The sequence below is a fragment of the Tinamus guttatus genome, unplaced genomic scaffold (assembly GCF_059628265.1).
Source record: "Tinamus guttatus ecotype Peru unplaced genomic scaffold, ASM5962826v1 Tinamus_guttatus_pri_ptg000297l, whole genome shotgun sequence".
Classification (NCBI taxonomy): Eukaryota; Metazoa; Chordata; class Aves; order Tinamiformes; family Tinamidae; genus Tinamus; species Tinamus guttatus.
In genome coordinates, this window is record NW_028288831.1 from 4,142,187 (window position 1) to 4,157,332 (window position 15,146).

General features: G+C 57.1%; 1 protein-coding gene across 2 annotated transcripts in view; it reads right to left on the bottom strand.

Annotated features, from left to right (window-relative positions):
• The window catches only part of ABCA2 (ATP binding cassette subfamily A member 2), a 46,611-nt gene that overhangs the window by 9,576 nt on the left and 21,889 nt on the right, over positions 1 to 15,146 (bottom strand). The window contains exons 7-29 of one of the 2 annotated variants that reach the window (XM_088527998.1): positions 14,613 to 14,798; positions 14,088 to 14,306; positions 13,026 to 13,360; positions 12,315 to 12,474; positions 11,876 to 12,004; positions 11,378 to 11,545; positions 10,886 to 10,982; positions 10,242 to 10,415; positions 10,058 to 10,160; positions 9,206 to 9,320; positions 8,397 to 8,587; positions 7,802 to 7,952; positions 7,316 to 7,520; positions 6,569 to 6,733; positions 6,021 to 6,201; positions 5,178 to 5,390; positions 4,623 to 4,819; positions 3,977 to 4,159; positions 3,347 to 3,531; positions 2,865 to 2,985; positions 1,863 to 2,153; positions 506 to 724; positions 22 to 124 (exon numbers count right to left, since the gene is read on the bottom strand). In XM_088527998.1, coding sequence (XP_088384124.1) covers positions 22 to 124; positions 506 to 724; positions 1,863 to 2,153; positions 2,865 to 2,985; positions 3,347 to 3,531; positions 3,977 to 4,159; positions 4,623 to 4,819; positions 5,178 to 5,390; positions 6,021 to 6,201; positions 6,569 to 6,733; positions 7,316 to 7,520; positions 7,802 to 7,952; positions 8,397 to 8,587; positions 9,206 to 9,320; positions 10,058 to 10,160; positions 10,242 to 10,415; positions 10,886 to 10,982; positions 11,378 to 11,545; positions 11,876 to 12,004; positions 12,315 to 12,474; positions 13,026 to 13,360; positions 14,088 to 14,306; positions 14,613 to 14,798 — 4,091 coding nt within the window. Of the gene's footprint in view, positions 1 to 21; positions 125 to 505; positions 725 to 1,862; positions 2,154 to 2,864; positions 2,986 to 3,346; positions 3,532 to 3,976; positions 4,160 to 4,622; positions 4,820 to 5,177; positions 5,391 to 6,020; positions 6,205 to 6,568; positions 6,734 to 7,315; positions 7,521 to 7,801; positions 7,953 to 8,396; positions 8,588 to 9,205; positions 9,321 to 10,057; positions 10,161 to 10,241; positions 10,416 to 10,885; positions 10,983 to 11,377; positions 11,546 to 11,875; positions 12,005 to 12,314; positions 12,475 to 13,025; positions 13,361 to 14,087; positions 14,307 to 14,612; positions 14,799 to 15,146 lie in introns of both variants that reach the window. The other variant, XM_088527997.1, reaches the window with a different exon arrangement.

Below are 15,146 nucleotides of genomic sequence, written 5' to 3' on the forward strand. Positions count from 1 at the left end.
CAGGGAGCAGGGGGTTCTCACCGGTACTCACGCCGCTCCTCGTTGGCATAAGGAATGAAGTTTCCCTTGGGCTGCGTGTAGTTGTGGTACTGAGATGGCGAGAGGATGAGTGGAGGCAGGTCACCTGCAGGGTCAAGCAGAGGAACCCGTTTGCACCAATACCACCTTGCAGACAGACTGGCCCAACTCTCCATGAGCCTCTACCCTGACCCCTCCCAATACCCAGCAGCTCCACCACCATCCCAGCTGGAGCAGGTAGAGAAAGCTAACAGGAGCCCACAACATTTGGATCTGCAAAGCTGGTGAGACTTGGCTCATGCAGCGGCAGTTAGAGCAGTAGAGTAGGAGGATGCACTTGCTTCTGAGCTGCTGGAGCAGCTTCCAAAAATGCAGAATGACAGATACTTGACCTGGCTCTGGGGTACAAATCTGGGCACCAGAGAGGCACAGGGGGCAAACATCCCCTTTTCCTCCTGGCCCCACTGAGACTAGGGCTTGTAGGCACCTATTTCGGGCACGGAGAGCGCCACAGTCATGGCCACACAGACGAAGAAGGCAGGCAGAAGGATCTGTGAGAAGAGGGCCTTGGTGTTGCGCTTGGCACAGTGGAAGCGTTTGACGATCAGCCCGTGGAACTGCCGCAGCTTCAGCCAGGAACCCTCCAGTTTGAAGCTCCCCTGTCCCGCCAGGTCATTGTCTTCTACTTCCATGTCAGCCTCTTGATCTGGAGTAAGGAGACAGCAGGGAGGGAAGGTAGACATGAGTGGGCTGCTCTGAGAAGCCTGAGAGCAACACGAGGGATTAGTGCTGTTAGGAAGCGGGGTGGAGGGGTCCTGGGTGCGCAGACACGGTGAGGCAGCGAGCTTGGGGCTGGCACTCGGGAGTGCTGGGCTAGGAGGCTACACCACCCCTGCTCTGCTCCCTGCTGACCAAACTGGCAGGGGAAGAAGATGTCACATCTCTAAATTAATCATGACAAGAGCTGGCAGGATAACTCCCCCCAAAAGGGCTTGTGAATAAAACAGTAGCCCTTGGGCCCTTGTTTGCATCTTGTATCCTTGTATGACTTGAGCATTCAGGCAAGGATACAGTCCTGAAATTGTACCAGGAGTCTGGAGTGCAAATCTGCTCTCTGCTGCACAGACCAGCTGGTCAGACAAGAAAAAACCCAGCCCTGCAGCAAAAGTGTTAGTGCACCCACCACACCAGAGCCAGGCCGCTCACCGTGCTTGGCTGCTAGGCCAAGAAGGGAGCATGTTAGTGGGAGAGAGTCTGCTGAAGGTGCGAGTTTGCAGGAAGATTTGAGAGAGACAAAGGGAACAAAGAGAAGAGACCAAGGACTCATGCTGGCTGTGTCCTAACACAATCCAGCAAGCCCGCTAGGTTTGTGTCTCCATATGGGACCTCCTCACATACATGCTTTCACTCTGAGGGACAGCAAGTATCAGCTGAAGTACCCAGTTGCAGACAAACTCCCATCCAAATCTCCTGCAGTTAGCCATCTCCCACAGGTTGCTAGTGCATAGGCCTGCAGAGCTGGAGGGTTCCCTTTTTCTCTCTCCTCACAGGTCCCTGGACACATCTGTCTGTTGTACACCGGCTCAGCCCCGCATGGGAACTCACCCGAGCAGGCACAGCCCTGATCTCCAGCACAGAGGGGATTTGGAGGCCCCTGAGAAGGGCCAGTTTCCCTCCCCGTTTGGGAGCTGGGTGCACATGGCCCGAGGTCTGTGCTGGGCCACCTGCCAGCCACCCTCCTCATCCCCAAGGACAGCACCGGACCTCTGGAGCACCTCACCGGGGCGAGCAGGCCCCGCACCTCCCGCTAGCAAAGCGAAGGGCTGCCGTGCAGTATTACGAACCTTGCAGACTGATGTTATCAGGGTCCTGCCGATTATCAAACAACGGAGAGTAATCCCCAAAGAACTCCGAATAAGCCCCACCTTCATCGCCCCGCACGGAGCCCACCGAGGAGGCTGAGCGCAGGGACGCCTGCGACTGGGCAAGCTTGGAGCAGGTCACCAGGTTGCTTAGCTCCACCTCTGGCTTCTCGGGCACCTCTGCTTCAGCAAGGGGCTCCCCGTTGGCCTCAGGCTTCGGACCCAACTCAGGGGCGGGTGGCCGTAGGGCATCCTTCTTGGATTCTTTCATATCTGGAAGGAGAAAGAGGGCTGCCACTCAGTGCTGGCCACAACAGCCTTTGAGGTGATGTTGCAGCAGAGAAGGAACAAAAATGTGTTTTGTAAACCCAGAATGGAGCAGGCACCTGGCTGCTCTTGGCTGGCATAAGGCAACATCTGCCCTACGAGGACAGGCTGAGGGAGCTGGGCCTGTTCAGCTGGAGAAGAGAAGGCTGAGAGGGGATCTAATCAGTGTATATAAGTACCTCAAGGGAGGGAGTGCAGAGGATGGTGCTGGTCTCTTTTCAGGGGTGGCCACTGATAGGACTAGAGGTAATGGCCACAAACTGAAGCACCAAAAGTTCCACAGGAACTTAAGGAAAAATTTCTTAACAGTGAGGGTGACAGAGCACTGGAACAGGCTGCCCAGAGAGGTTGTGGAGTCTCCTTCTCTGGAGATCTTCAAAACCTGCTTGGATGAAGTCCTGTGCCACGTGCTCTAGGTGACCCTGTGTGTGCAGGGGGGTTGGACTAGATGATCTCTAGAGGTCCTTTCCAACCCTAAGCATTCTATGATTCTATGATTCTATGATCACACCATTTGGAGAGGAACATACTGCTGCTGCCATGTGAGAAGGGAGAGGAGCCACAAAGCCCACGTCAAGTAGGACACACAGCACTTTTCCATCTTATCCCCATGTCCCAGAACTGGTGACACTGCCGCGTGCCCCACAGGGTCCATACCAGCATCGCTGTTCTCCAGAGACTGGTCCTCCTCAGACACCTTGAGGAAGACCTCCTCGAGCGTGGTGTCCATCAGCCCAAAACTGGTCAGGTCCAGCTCCTCCAGGCTTTGCTCCAAATGCTGTGGTGGAAAAGCACTACATGAGTAAAGCTGGCAGCTCATCTCCCCCACATGCCTCCCACAACACTGGGGGATCCCTCAGGCACCCATTCACCCCATGAGCACCCAGTGCAGGGCAGGATCTTCTCCCTGAGCCAGCTGCTGTAGGTATATGCAGGTGAAGCTCTTGAATGGGACTGAAACAGGCCCAGCACTGTGTCCCGCCCCTCCAGCGCCAACCTTGCACAGGTGCCTGTGCTATTTTCCCCCTAAAAAGTCTCCTGGGAGTCCCACACCTATCTGTGTCCATCCTGTCTTTCCAGGACAACTCTCCTCCCACTACCAGCAGGTTTGGCACTGGGGTCCACCGCAGATTTGGTACCTGGAAAAGCCTCTCGAAGCAGCCCTTCTTGACAGCCTCACTGGGCAGGATGTAGGAGAGCTCGGTGTTGGTGTCCGAGATGAGAAGGCAGGAGGCCACGTACTTCTTGATGAACTGGGAGACACGCGGCTCGGAGCAGGGGCTGACGGAGGAGTGTGATGGGGGACTGTGTGGCTGGCCCGACTCTACGGCAGGGAGGCAGCACCGATCACTCCATGCATGTCATTCAACCAGGACCACCCCAGTGCCAAAGCTACAGCCCTAGACCTCAGGACTTCATTCATCCTCAATTGCAGGGTCCAGGCAATTCCCCAGCCTCCCTCTTTGCACTGCCTGGCTCTTGGGAGAGGCTCTCTGCCCTCCAGTCTCACAAGTCACCACCACCTGCAACATCTGAAGAAGCAGTGCAAGACCAGAGCCAGTGACCTGGAGACAAACGTTTCCATGCATACCAACTTGAGAGATATCACCTCCTAAATCCCTGACCCCGTCGCCCACCCAAGTTCTTCACATGGTTTATGGAAATCTGGGAAAATCTGGGTTTGAACTCTTGTCCCTTTTCTAGACAGGAAAGGAGTTGGGTCCATCTGCTCTGCCCGTAAACCCTGGAGTCATCCTGGGCTCACGGACCTGTGCTGTTTCGGGTGTCTGATTGCTTCTTGACCACTGTCAGCTTATAGCCATCGCCATAGGTGCTCTTGAGGAACAGTGGGGAGCCGCAGCACTTGAGCTTGCCATGAGATATGATGGCAATGCGGTCACCCAGCAAGTCAGCTTCGTCCATGTGGTGTGTGGAGAGCAGGATGGTCCTCCCTGCCCAGCAGAAAGAGAGCGTCAGTGAAGCAGAGGGGCCTGGCCATGCCCCAGGCTACAGCAGCCTGACCCTGTCTTACTAGGTGCTGCTTGAACTAGGTAAACTGCTTCTGGGTCCTGGGGGAAGCAAGTGTCTGAGTCCCAGCTCACCCCAGGGACCCACCGTGCCAAGCACAGGGAAGTATGACTGCTATGGGGAGAGGTATGGTGAGAAAATGTACCACAATTCAGGCAGTGAGGCAGGAGCAGGGAAAAGGGAGCTCAGGAGTCTCAAAGCTCATGTGGTCCCTCTCGGGAAGTGCAATGAGGGGTTTTAATTCCATTCCAGGGGAGGCCCTACATCCATCTGGAGTTTTCTCCACACTGTGGTTGGCCATTCTCCAGCTCAGCCAGCCAAGCTGGAGGACCTGGAGCTGCTGTTAAGGGGGAAAAGCTATGCAGGGCTTTGCCTGCCACTGTTCACCTGGCTTGTACTTGAGAATGAGGTCCCAGATGGCCCTGCGCGCATATGGGTCGACACCAGCTGTGGGCTCGTCCAAGATTACAGCCCGTGATCCACCCACGAAGGCTATAGCCACCGACAGCTTCCTCTTCATGCCACCCGAGAGGGTTTGCACCAGAGAGTGCCGTTTGTTGGAGAGCTCCAGGTCTTCAATCATCCTAGGGACAGGGGGAGAGACGCCCCATGGTGTGCTGAGGCCGGTCTGCACCCGTGCCCGCTCCAGCTATGGAGCCCAGGTGCCTGCTGGCAGCACTTGGCACCTCTTTCCCATGCAGGTGCCCGAGGCTCTTGGCAGATGGGGACAGATTAGCCACAGCCAAGCTACAAAGGGATCTTATGCTGGTTTATACAGACCAATACCTAAGATTCAAAAAACTCTTTGTGGAGCTGCTTTTGGAGACATCTCACCTCCTAGGTCACCCACCACAGCATACACAGTGGGAAAGGGACCTGCTCACACCAAAGGAAAGGAGGGGGCAAGGGAAGCTGCAGATCTGCTGGGGCAAGGTTGCCTACTTGTCCATCTCCTTGCGGATCTCCTCCTCTGCCATACTCTTGAGTTGTGAGTAGAACCAGAGGTGCTCCTCCACCGTCAGCCTGTCAAAGAGCACGTTGTGCTGGGGACACATGCCCAGGTTCTTCCGGATCTCATCCATCTCTGTCCGGATATCGTGACCATAGATGGTAGCAGAGCCCGATGTTGGAGGGAACAAGCCAGTCAGGATGGACCTGATGGAGAAAAACAACAATATGAGGGACCTCATTCGCCTCTATCCAACCCTGACCTCAATCATCATCTCCCAGGCTATCTGTTGGGCATAGTCCTTGGCCAATGACCCGGACAGAATAAAAGGCCACGCGAGGAAGCCCAACGTCAGAAGACTCCTACTCCCAGCAAACCACACAAAACAAGCAACAGGAGGAAATGGCCTCAGGTTGCACCAGGGGAGGTTCAGGTTAGCTATTAGGAGAAACGTCTACATGGAAAGAGTAGTCAAGCATTGGAACAGGCTGCTTAGGGAAGTGGTGGAGGCACTATCCCTGACAGTGTTCGAGAAACGTGTAGATGAGGGACTCAGGGACAAGGTTTAAGAAGCATGGTGTTGAGGGGCTTATGGTTGGACTCGGTGATCTCAAAGGTCCTTTCCAATCATAATGATTCTATGTTTCTGTGTCAGAGCAGGGCCATGTGCCCACTGCCTGCTCCAAGCTTGTGCCACTCCCACAACCACCCACTTCCCTCTGGTAATGGAACCCGCAGAGCCACAGGCCACTGCAAGGACACCCATGCAGAACCTTTCTGACCCACTCCAGCTGGCTAGAAGGACATAGTCCATGTCTACCCTGGCAGATACTCACATGGTGGTGGTTTTGCCTGCGCCATTGTGTCCTAGGAAGGACACCACCTGGTTTTCATAGAGGTTGAGGCTCAGCTTGTTCAGTGCCAGCTTCTTATCTGTCTTGTAGACCTTGGTGAGCTTGTCAATGCAGACAACCAAGGGCAGGTGGGATGGCTCCTCCTCAATGCCCCGCGTCTCCTCTGCTGCAACAGCATCATGGTGAGGAGGTGAGGGGTGGGTGGGGGAATCCAACTCAGAGCAGGACCTCCTAGGGAATGAACCATCCCCACTCCCAGCCCTGCTCATGCCCATGCCATGTAGCCATCTTGGCTCCTGGCCTCTCTTCCCCTCTGCTTCTCGACAGCTTCCCTCTCCCAGAACGGTAGGGATCAGCTCCCTGAAAGGCTGCAGTGCTCGGCCTCAGACCCAGGATCCCACCCAGACAAACACTGTTTCCTTTGGATCAAAGGGGTACATGGTCAGAGCACAGCGCAGAGCTATGACCAAACCCTGGCACCCAACAGCCAGCCCTGGGCTTCCTTTCCACTGTCCTCCAACTGCTCTCACCCAGTCTCCTGCTCTCCATGGCACAGGCCTGGTCTTCCTCCATGATGCTGAGGCGGGTGGTGCGGGACCAGGGCCAAGTCCACTCCCACGTCTCCACTCGCCCATTCCCCAACCAGTAGGACTTCTGGAAAGGGAAGTACCAGGGCCGCGGCAAGCCATACATACCTGCAAGCACAACCCCTCTGGAGTCAGCTCTGGGCCTCTCCAAGCCCATCCCTGCCAAAATATTCCCAGAGAAGCCTGGTGGAAGGTTGGGGTAGAGTTGGCCACTGCTACTGAGGAGATGTCCTTGGCATGGGAACATCACTGTGGGGTAGCAGCCTCAGAACGCACTGGCCAACTGGGTTCAGGGAAACACTGTGGAGTTGTGCAAGGAACCAAAGCAAAACTGGACTCAGGCCACATTTCAGTTTTACTTTAAAAATAAATGAAGTAGGTAAAACTCCTTTCCAAACTGGCAATCAGAGAAAACAACTCTTCAGCCCAGATGCCCTGTTTTGTTCATCAGCCAGGCAAGCTGAGATACCTGATTCAAGGAAGCTCCACGAATCCCATAGGGAGACAGGGGTGTCACAGGGAATCAGAGCATAAGGGCAGCAGTGCCCCAGGGGACACATGCAGGGGAGCCTGGAGGCGGGCTGACAAATCCCCCCGCGTCAGTGCGAAACATAGCCAGGAAGCACGAGCATCCTCAGCAGGGAGGCTCCCGGGAGGCTGTGCCCACCCTGCCCCGCTGCCTGTACATACCCGGGTGCACAGCCTCGATGTACCACGTGAGCACCCCATACACCACGGCATCTATGCTCAGCATCATCATGGACAGCAAGAGGTTGAAGTCGTCTCCTTCCACCGGTGACTGGCTCAAGGTGTGCCACTGGATGCCCACGCCAGCCACCTCGTACAGGGCAAAGTACTTGGAGCCCAGACCGAAGGCTGTGGTCGACATAAGGGACTGCGAAGGGGTGTAGGGGAAGGGGGGTATCAGCGGGACCCACGGGCCAAGCTCAGTAGGAACGGCTTGGGGCTAATTCCTACCCAGCTCTGCCCCATCCAGGGCCATGGAGATGCTCCAAACCATCTGGAGATGTGTCCAAAGCCCTCTGCAGCTCTGTGACATGCATGGGCACTGTGCGGGTTTGCCCAGGGCTTGGTGGCCACCGCAGCTAGTGCCATGGGTTGCCCAAGGCAAATCCTAGCCCTGGCACCCTCCCCTAGCAGCCACAGTGAACTCACCGCAATGCACTTCTCAAAGGCTGTGATCTTGTCATGCGCCACCTCCTCCCGGATGGCGACGTACATGTAGGGTACGTAGCTCAGGAAGTAGATGATGCCACCGCAGGCTGAGGCCAGCTTGGCTTTGGAGTAGAGCACTGACACCAGGAAACTGCAGGGAAGACAGCATTACCCACCAGTCCCATAATGAGGCATCAGGGAGCCCCACCAGAGAGGGGTTGTGCCCTCCACCCAAGTATCCCCTTCTCCTGTACCCAGCACCTCCCTCTGCCAGTGGAAGGCAGTATCAGAGATGTCCCCCTCCAAGGACAGAGGGGCCCCCCAACAACCAACTCCAGATCCTGTCCAGTCTGGCCTGTGTGATCCCCAGAGCAGGCATGGTATCCAGCAGGCATCAAGCTGCTTTCCCCTATGCAGTCTGATTTCCCTCAGGTCATGGTAACAAACTTCCCCTCAGTTCACCTGGCAGGTGGAAACCTGTGCTCCTCCGGCGGCCCCAGCTCCTCGCACCCTCGCCCAGCGGCACAAGGACCCCATAAAGGATCAGTGCTACTTGGTGACCCCTAATCGCGCACAAGTGAATCCAGCAGCTCACCAGAACATGATGGTGGCCACAGCATAGATGGCGAGGAAGAGCCAGATGATGAGGACATCGCTGTGCATCAGGACCTTGCCGTATTTTAGGATGGCAGTGAGAGCTGTGACTGAGATGGAGAGCTGGACGAAACCAGTGATGAACCAAGCCACCCAATGCACTGCGTTGTTCAAACCCATCATCTTCATCACCTGCAAGATCAGTATCTCTCAGTGGCACTATCCCCTGTGCATCCTTCTTGCCTCACTCACTGGGGCTGGGAGAGCAAACGACAGCAGGGAGAAGTCCCTGGGGGGCTGCTGGAAGCACAAAGGCCACAATATCATCTGCTAGAGTGCAGACGGGCCAGGCTTCCTCCTGTGCTGGGCAGGGTTTATGCTGGTAACACTCAGAATGAGTGGCCTCACTCAGAGACAAGCTGTAAAAGAGCCCAGGGAGGTGGGACTTCCACCCATCCCAGTCCCGTGTCCCCACAAATGCATCCCCTTTCCCAGGAAAATGAGGCAGGGCCTGCAGGTAATTTGTCTTGCTCTCCTTTGCAGACTCCCCTGGCCACTGGCAGCTGTTCCCTGAGACAGTCACTGTGTCCAGCAGCTCCACCATGTTCCTGTCCACTGCAGGAGCTCTCTGCTCTTGCCAGTGACTCTGGGCCAGTGAGGGACCCCTGGCTGCTGCTGTCTAGGAATGGCTGGGTGATGGGGGGGGACCAGGCAGCTCAGAAGGTGGGTCTGATCCTCATGCCTGGCCTCTCCCGGGCAGCATGGAAGGAAGATCCTGGGTTCTCCCAAGGCATCTAGCAGCATCCATACCTCTTTCAGGCGATGTTCCTTCTCTGTCACAATGTGCTGGATCATCATGGCCACTGAGTAGACCCAGGAGATCACCATGCACAAGGGCATCATGTGTTCAATGACGAAGAGGAAACTGGTGGGGTATGTGAAGAAAAGGGATCACCACAGGGGATGGGGGAGAGCCCCATGGGGCCAAGTCCCAGTGTAGCTGAAGTGCTCTCCCACTACCCAGGGAGGACCACAGGCCTCCAGTTCGGCAGTTCCTTAGTGCCCTAAAAGAGGGCACCACTGCCACCATTTTATCAGTGGGGAAACTGAGGAATGGGGAGGGGAAAATATTTTCCAGTGCTCCTCTAACAATTGCATAGCAAAGACCAGAGCAAAATTCAGATGTCCTGGCTGGCAGGTCCCCAGCAGACAGACCAGCAACAGCCCTAGCCCTGGCAGGCTCAACCCAATGCCCTGCCTACCCTGCCACAGACAGACCCTTTCTATCCTTCTGCCCTGAAGGGCTGTTGAGCCTGGGACTCCGCATGTGCCAGACGCTTCACCTGGACCACCCTGTTTAACAACCACTGATGGATTCATCTAGCATGAGTCTTCAGCCTTCAAGTCTCCTTTTCCTCACTGGAATCACAAACTGGGGGAAAAAAAAAAAGGAAAAGAAAAAAACCTTTTCCCGTGCTTGGAAGATCCCTATTAGATTGGTGGTTCCATCTAGGAATTTGCTCGTCATTCCCAATGTCACCAAACTCTCTCGGGTCATCCTCACTTGTCCCGTTTCCCAACTGAAGAATCTTGGCCTACCTGGACTGCCCCAAGGGAAAAGCTCCAGCCCCTACCCACCCTGTTGCATACGGGGCTACTCACTCGTCCCGGGTATAACAGGGATATGGGAACATCTGCACATAATTGCCAGGCTCCACCACATCGTGGCCAACGAACGTGTTGATGAGAGCGCGCTCCATCATATCTGGGAAGAAGGAGAGGCCAAAGTGGGTAGAGCAGCAGGGCAGGGGACGGGGGGCAGCCCCGGTGAGGAGCTGGCACTCACCCTGGATCCAGACAAAGCCGTAGAGGAAGTAGAAGCGCCCACCAGTGTTGGGGCCTGGCCGCCAGTACGCCCGCCGGATCTCGTTGGTTTTCTCCGTGAAGCTGGAGTTCTGCCGGATCTTGTAGAGGATATGAGGGGGCAGCGAGCCATCCTTGTTGGTCTGGAAGATGACACCTGTGGGCATGGGAGGAAGACAGGGAGGGCGCTGGCACCACAGGAGCCTAGTGACAGTTGCCAATGCACTGTGATGGACAGGGACATAAGAGCTCTGCTGGGATCAGGGCATCCACTGTGGGCCAAGCCAAGAAGCTAGCCCATGGCTACTGGGACTGAGGAAGACACGCATGGCCCTGGCACAGGATCCAGGGCAGACGGGTGACAGGGATCCATGCTGGGTGAGCTAGGACAGTCTCAGGAGGCTGGGCCTGGCGGGGCTTGGCCAGGATTCAGGAACAGCAGCAGTGGGGTCAGGAGGGAGAGGACAGGACTCTCCCTGTGACAGGGGGTTGGCACAAAGCCCGTTCACTCAAAATGTGCAGCAGAGCAGTCAACATCCCAGAGCTGGCTCCATGCCTGAGGCACATGTGGCAAATGACACATCTTTGGGGACTCCACCATGAAGAGACTGGTTCTCAGGAACATACTAGCAAAGACAGTGACGTTGTCCTGGTAGGCCTGATTCAGTGTGTAGTTGACAATGCTCTCCTCATCCGGGAAGCCCTTGAAGATGTCCACGCTGACCTGGCATGACGGAAAGACTGGTGAGATGCCATTGGCCCTCAAAGGCCCAGGATGTAGACCCTGCACACTGTGGAGCATGTCAGCCACAGCCACTCCACAACTTCCTGCTTCACAGCCACCACCTGGGCCACCCAGCCCACAAGACCCAGCTAGTGGGGCAGAAAGCCCTTAGATACCCCTAAGTCTATAGAAATGGACAGCTCTGCCTCTAACATCTCCCAAAAGCTTCTACACCAGAGTAGTCACCATCTCCTCCAGGTATCCCAGGGAAGATGCTGTGATCTGAACCTGTGGCCTGAGGGAGGTCAAAGCAGACTTGCCCCCCTCTTTGTCCCTGTCCTGGGTGGTGAGTCCTGCTCTGGCCTCCACATGCCTGCTGGCAGGCACGGCCTCACCTTGTCCATGAAGTGGACCCAACCGCAGGCAGCGTTGTCGATGGTGTCCAGCTGCTGCAGGAGGACACTGGCATTGGGCAGAGAGAAGTTGCCACTGAGGAAATTGTGGAGAAGGTCACTGTCGGAGACATTCAGGATCTCTGGGTGCTTGTGGAGGTCAGCTGTGAACTGCGACAGGGAGGAAGATTTGGGAGAGGGAGTTCAGATACCCCCTGCCTCTCAGTGCTGCCCTCCCCATGGACGCAGACATGACCAACTCTTCCCAGAACACCTTCTGGGAACAACGTGTCCACCTTGCACAAAGAACCCACCCCAGTGCTTGCAAGGGCAGGGTAGGCACCCAGGGACAAACCAAGCACTTTCATGTGAAGCATCTGCTCCTGTATCCTCCCTTCCCGCATTAGCATAGGGGCTGAAAGGGAGGTGGGGGCAGAAGACCCTCTTCTTGGCCCTGAGGCAGTAACACCCAGTGAGTCCAGGCCCACAGCACCATCCTACCTGCTGGAGCCAGCGGATGCGTCTCTGCAGCCTGCCCTCCTCCAGGTAGGCCCTGATCTCAGGGGAGATGTTCATCCATGCCTTGGCATAGTGGGTGACATTGCCCACGAAAGCAAAGGTCTCATTGGCCTGGGGGTGAGGAAGGTCATGCAGTTGGAAGGGGCAGCAGCATCCAGCTCCCCAGGAAGGCAGAGCCCCACACCACTAGCAGTCATGGAGATATCTGCCCACCTCCCTGCAGGCACTGACATCCCAATACACTCCAGAATGGCTACACATTTCCCATGGCACTGGCTGTCAGCTGGTTCAGCCACGGCCTCATGCAGTGCCCCATCCCCGCTAAGCTTGTCTGGGCAAGTGTGTCCCTCTTGGAGCAGGGCTGCAGAAGATGAAGGATGCAGCTCCCAGCCTCTGCACCATCACAAACCTAAGCCCTCACCTTCAGGATGACCTTGTCTACTTCAGTGCCCACAGGCGCATAGAGGATTTTGGGGTTGCTTGTCATGAGATGCACGAGGAGGCCCAGGTTTCGTTGCTCCTTGCTGGTGAAGCCCAAAGAGCTCATGTTGCCCTGCTTCAGCGCCTCGGGCTCGATTGTCCTGCAAACACAGGCCAGTCCTGGGTGCAGGGGGTTTGGGAGCACAGGATACCACCCAGCACGCGCCCCAGTGCCTCACTGCCACAGCAGCACAGGTCTCCCTGCCATGGAAACCAAGGGAGAAAGGGGGGCACTACAGCAGCCCCGTGCCAGGCTTGGCACCAGGTGAGGCTCCCTGTCAGCGTGCTCCTCCTGCACCTCCTCTAGCAGTGCCCACACTAGGAAGGAAAACCCACCCCAGGCCTCCCATCCCCAGATGTTCCTGCCTCGCTGGCTGCTGCCAAGGTGGAGGATTTCATGGCACCTCCCAAACCAGCGAGATGCCACAGCAGTGCTGCCACGCATGGAAACCTTCCCTTGTGCATGGCCACATGGGCAGAGCATGGGCACAAGGACTCGGTGTGCCACCGGTCTCCCCAAGCAGGATGGTCTGGGCTCCCTTCATCACTGGCAGAGGCAAGGAGGGCTCCCCTGCACCCACTGCCTCATCGCAATGGCAGCGCATTGACCGCGTGCCCAGGCTCTGCAGCCACCCCCTCCAAGGGCTCCTACCGGTTGTTCCCGCACAGGATGGGCTGCAGCCCAGCCCAGAGCTGCACGAAGGCTGAGAACTGCCCCTGGGGGTTCTCGCCGCCCGCCTCGCCCTCGCCATCGCTCTCCTCCTCCGCTGTGGCGTTGCCGCCCGCCGTGGCGTTGCCGCTGGCCCAGCCGGTGCTGTTGGCGGTGGGTGGTGGCGCCTTGCTGGCACAAGCTCCCTTGGGCAGCAGTTTGGCCAATGCTGAGAGAATATCCATATCGCGGAGAACCTTCTCCATCTCCACGAGGTCCTCAAGGAGGGCATGAAGACGGTGCTGGGTGGCCGTGCTGTTCACCTCATCCAGCTTCAGCTGCAGGGTCAAGCAGATAGTTATCCCTCTCCAGGAAACTAGTGCAAAGGAGCTTCACACTCACCTGCTACTGCAGAAAGGGATTCAAGGGGGACTCCTAATGACTGCGTGTCCTTTTTCCCTGGTAAAGAGCTACAGCCATGCTCATCTGGGCCCCAGCACCTGCCCTGTTGCATTCTTAGCAATTGGGCAGTAGGAGGCACTGACAGTCTTGCTGAGGGAGAGGGGACACATCACGCAGGCAGGATGTTTGCTGGTAGTTACCAAAAGGGACATACTAGATGAGGATGGGATGAAGAAGTAGACTCCACACAGGGCCTTAGGAAGTCATGCAATTGAGGGCCTCATCGACAGGGAGGGGAGCCACATTGGACCCTGCAGGGGACCTTCAGTGAGAACGCAGGGTGCTGGGAGCACCCAGCAGTGCTTTGCCCCCTGCTATATCCAGCTGGCAGTGTGAGTGGGTGTTGGGAGAGGGACCCCTGAGGGTCCTTCTGTGGTCCCACTGGAGCGGAAAGGCATGAGAAGACCAACCCCATGGGCTTGTGGTGCTGGGCAATGGGGAGATGTCCTATGACAACGCAGCAGGTGACCAGGAGGGGACAGGCCATGTCCTGGTACAGAAATCTGAGCTGGGAAAAGAGTCCGTGACCCAAGAGCCTAGCCCTGCACAGCAACCAGCAACTAGGGAAAACCAGCTCCAGACACATCCCTGTCTTGCACTCACCCTGCTGACGATTTTCCGGGTGTCCAGCTGGTCCTTGAGCTCGCTGGCCAGCTGGGCGAAGCGCTCGCCGCGGGCGGCCTGGCTGCCGTTGCACAGCAGCGCCCGGTAGGCCCGCAGCAGGGCCTGCTGGCTCGGGGCCACGCGCAGCAGGCGCCGCAGCCGGCCCTGGCTCTGCTCGCACGTGAGGTGCTCCAGCACCGGCGCCGTGAAGACGATGTTCTGCGGGGCAGGGAGCCAGCGGCGTTACTGCCCCCGCAACAGAGAGCCCACGGACGGGCCAGGGCATGGCAGCAACGCCCAAGGCCCCAGTAATTTCTCCTGCTCTGTTCTCCTGTTCCCCCAACTCCACACAGGACAGATAAGGGATGTGTCCCCGCCCCAGGTGAAGAACTGGCCGTGTGCCATCACCAGCCCCGCAGAGAGCCCAACCAGAGGCTAGCAGCTCCCCGGAGGGATCTGCTCCCTGCACGGGCTCTGGGATATCTATCTGCGGAATCTGCCTTCCCCTGGCACGAGGCTGCTCACCTCCATCTCCGTGACGAAGGCCTGAGGGTTGTAGGAGTCGGTGGGCCCTGGGCTGGCGCTGGCGAGGCCCAGGGCTTGCGAGAGCAGGCGGAGCAGCGTCTGTCTGTGCGAGGCTCTGGAGGGGTCGCGCAGGGCCTTGTGTATCAGCCCTTCCCGCAGGGTCCTCCAGCCACTGGGGAGGTTCTTCTGCAAGAGGCACCTATGACTGTGGCTGTCCCCAAAGTCCCCCTCTGTCCCTTGGTTTCCTCAAGTACAAAGGTGGTACCCACACCCATGGTGAAGGGGGCAGGAGAAGGGGACATGCAGATTTCAGGGAACGCAGCCCCTTGACAGAGCATGGAGCTTAGTTTCCACAGCCACAGGAGTTGACAATTTTTGCCTCATCCTCCAGTTTCCTGGCAGGGCAACCCATGTGGCAACCCACGTGGCAGTGGGAAACTACGGCACAGAGACTGGCTTTCCTCAATGTGCAGTGGCAGTGGCAGGAAGGGAGCACAGCATCCCTGCTTCCTGCTCCATGCACCTGATAATGTC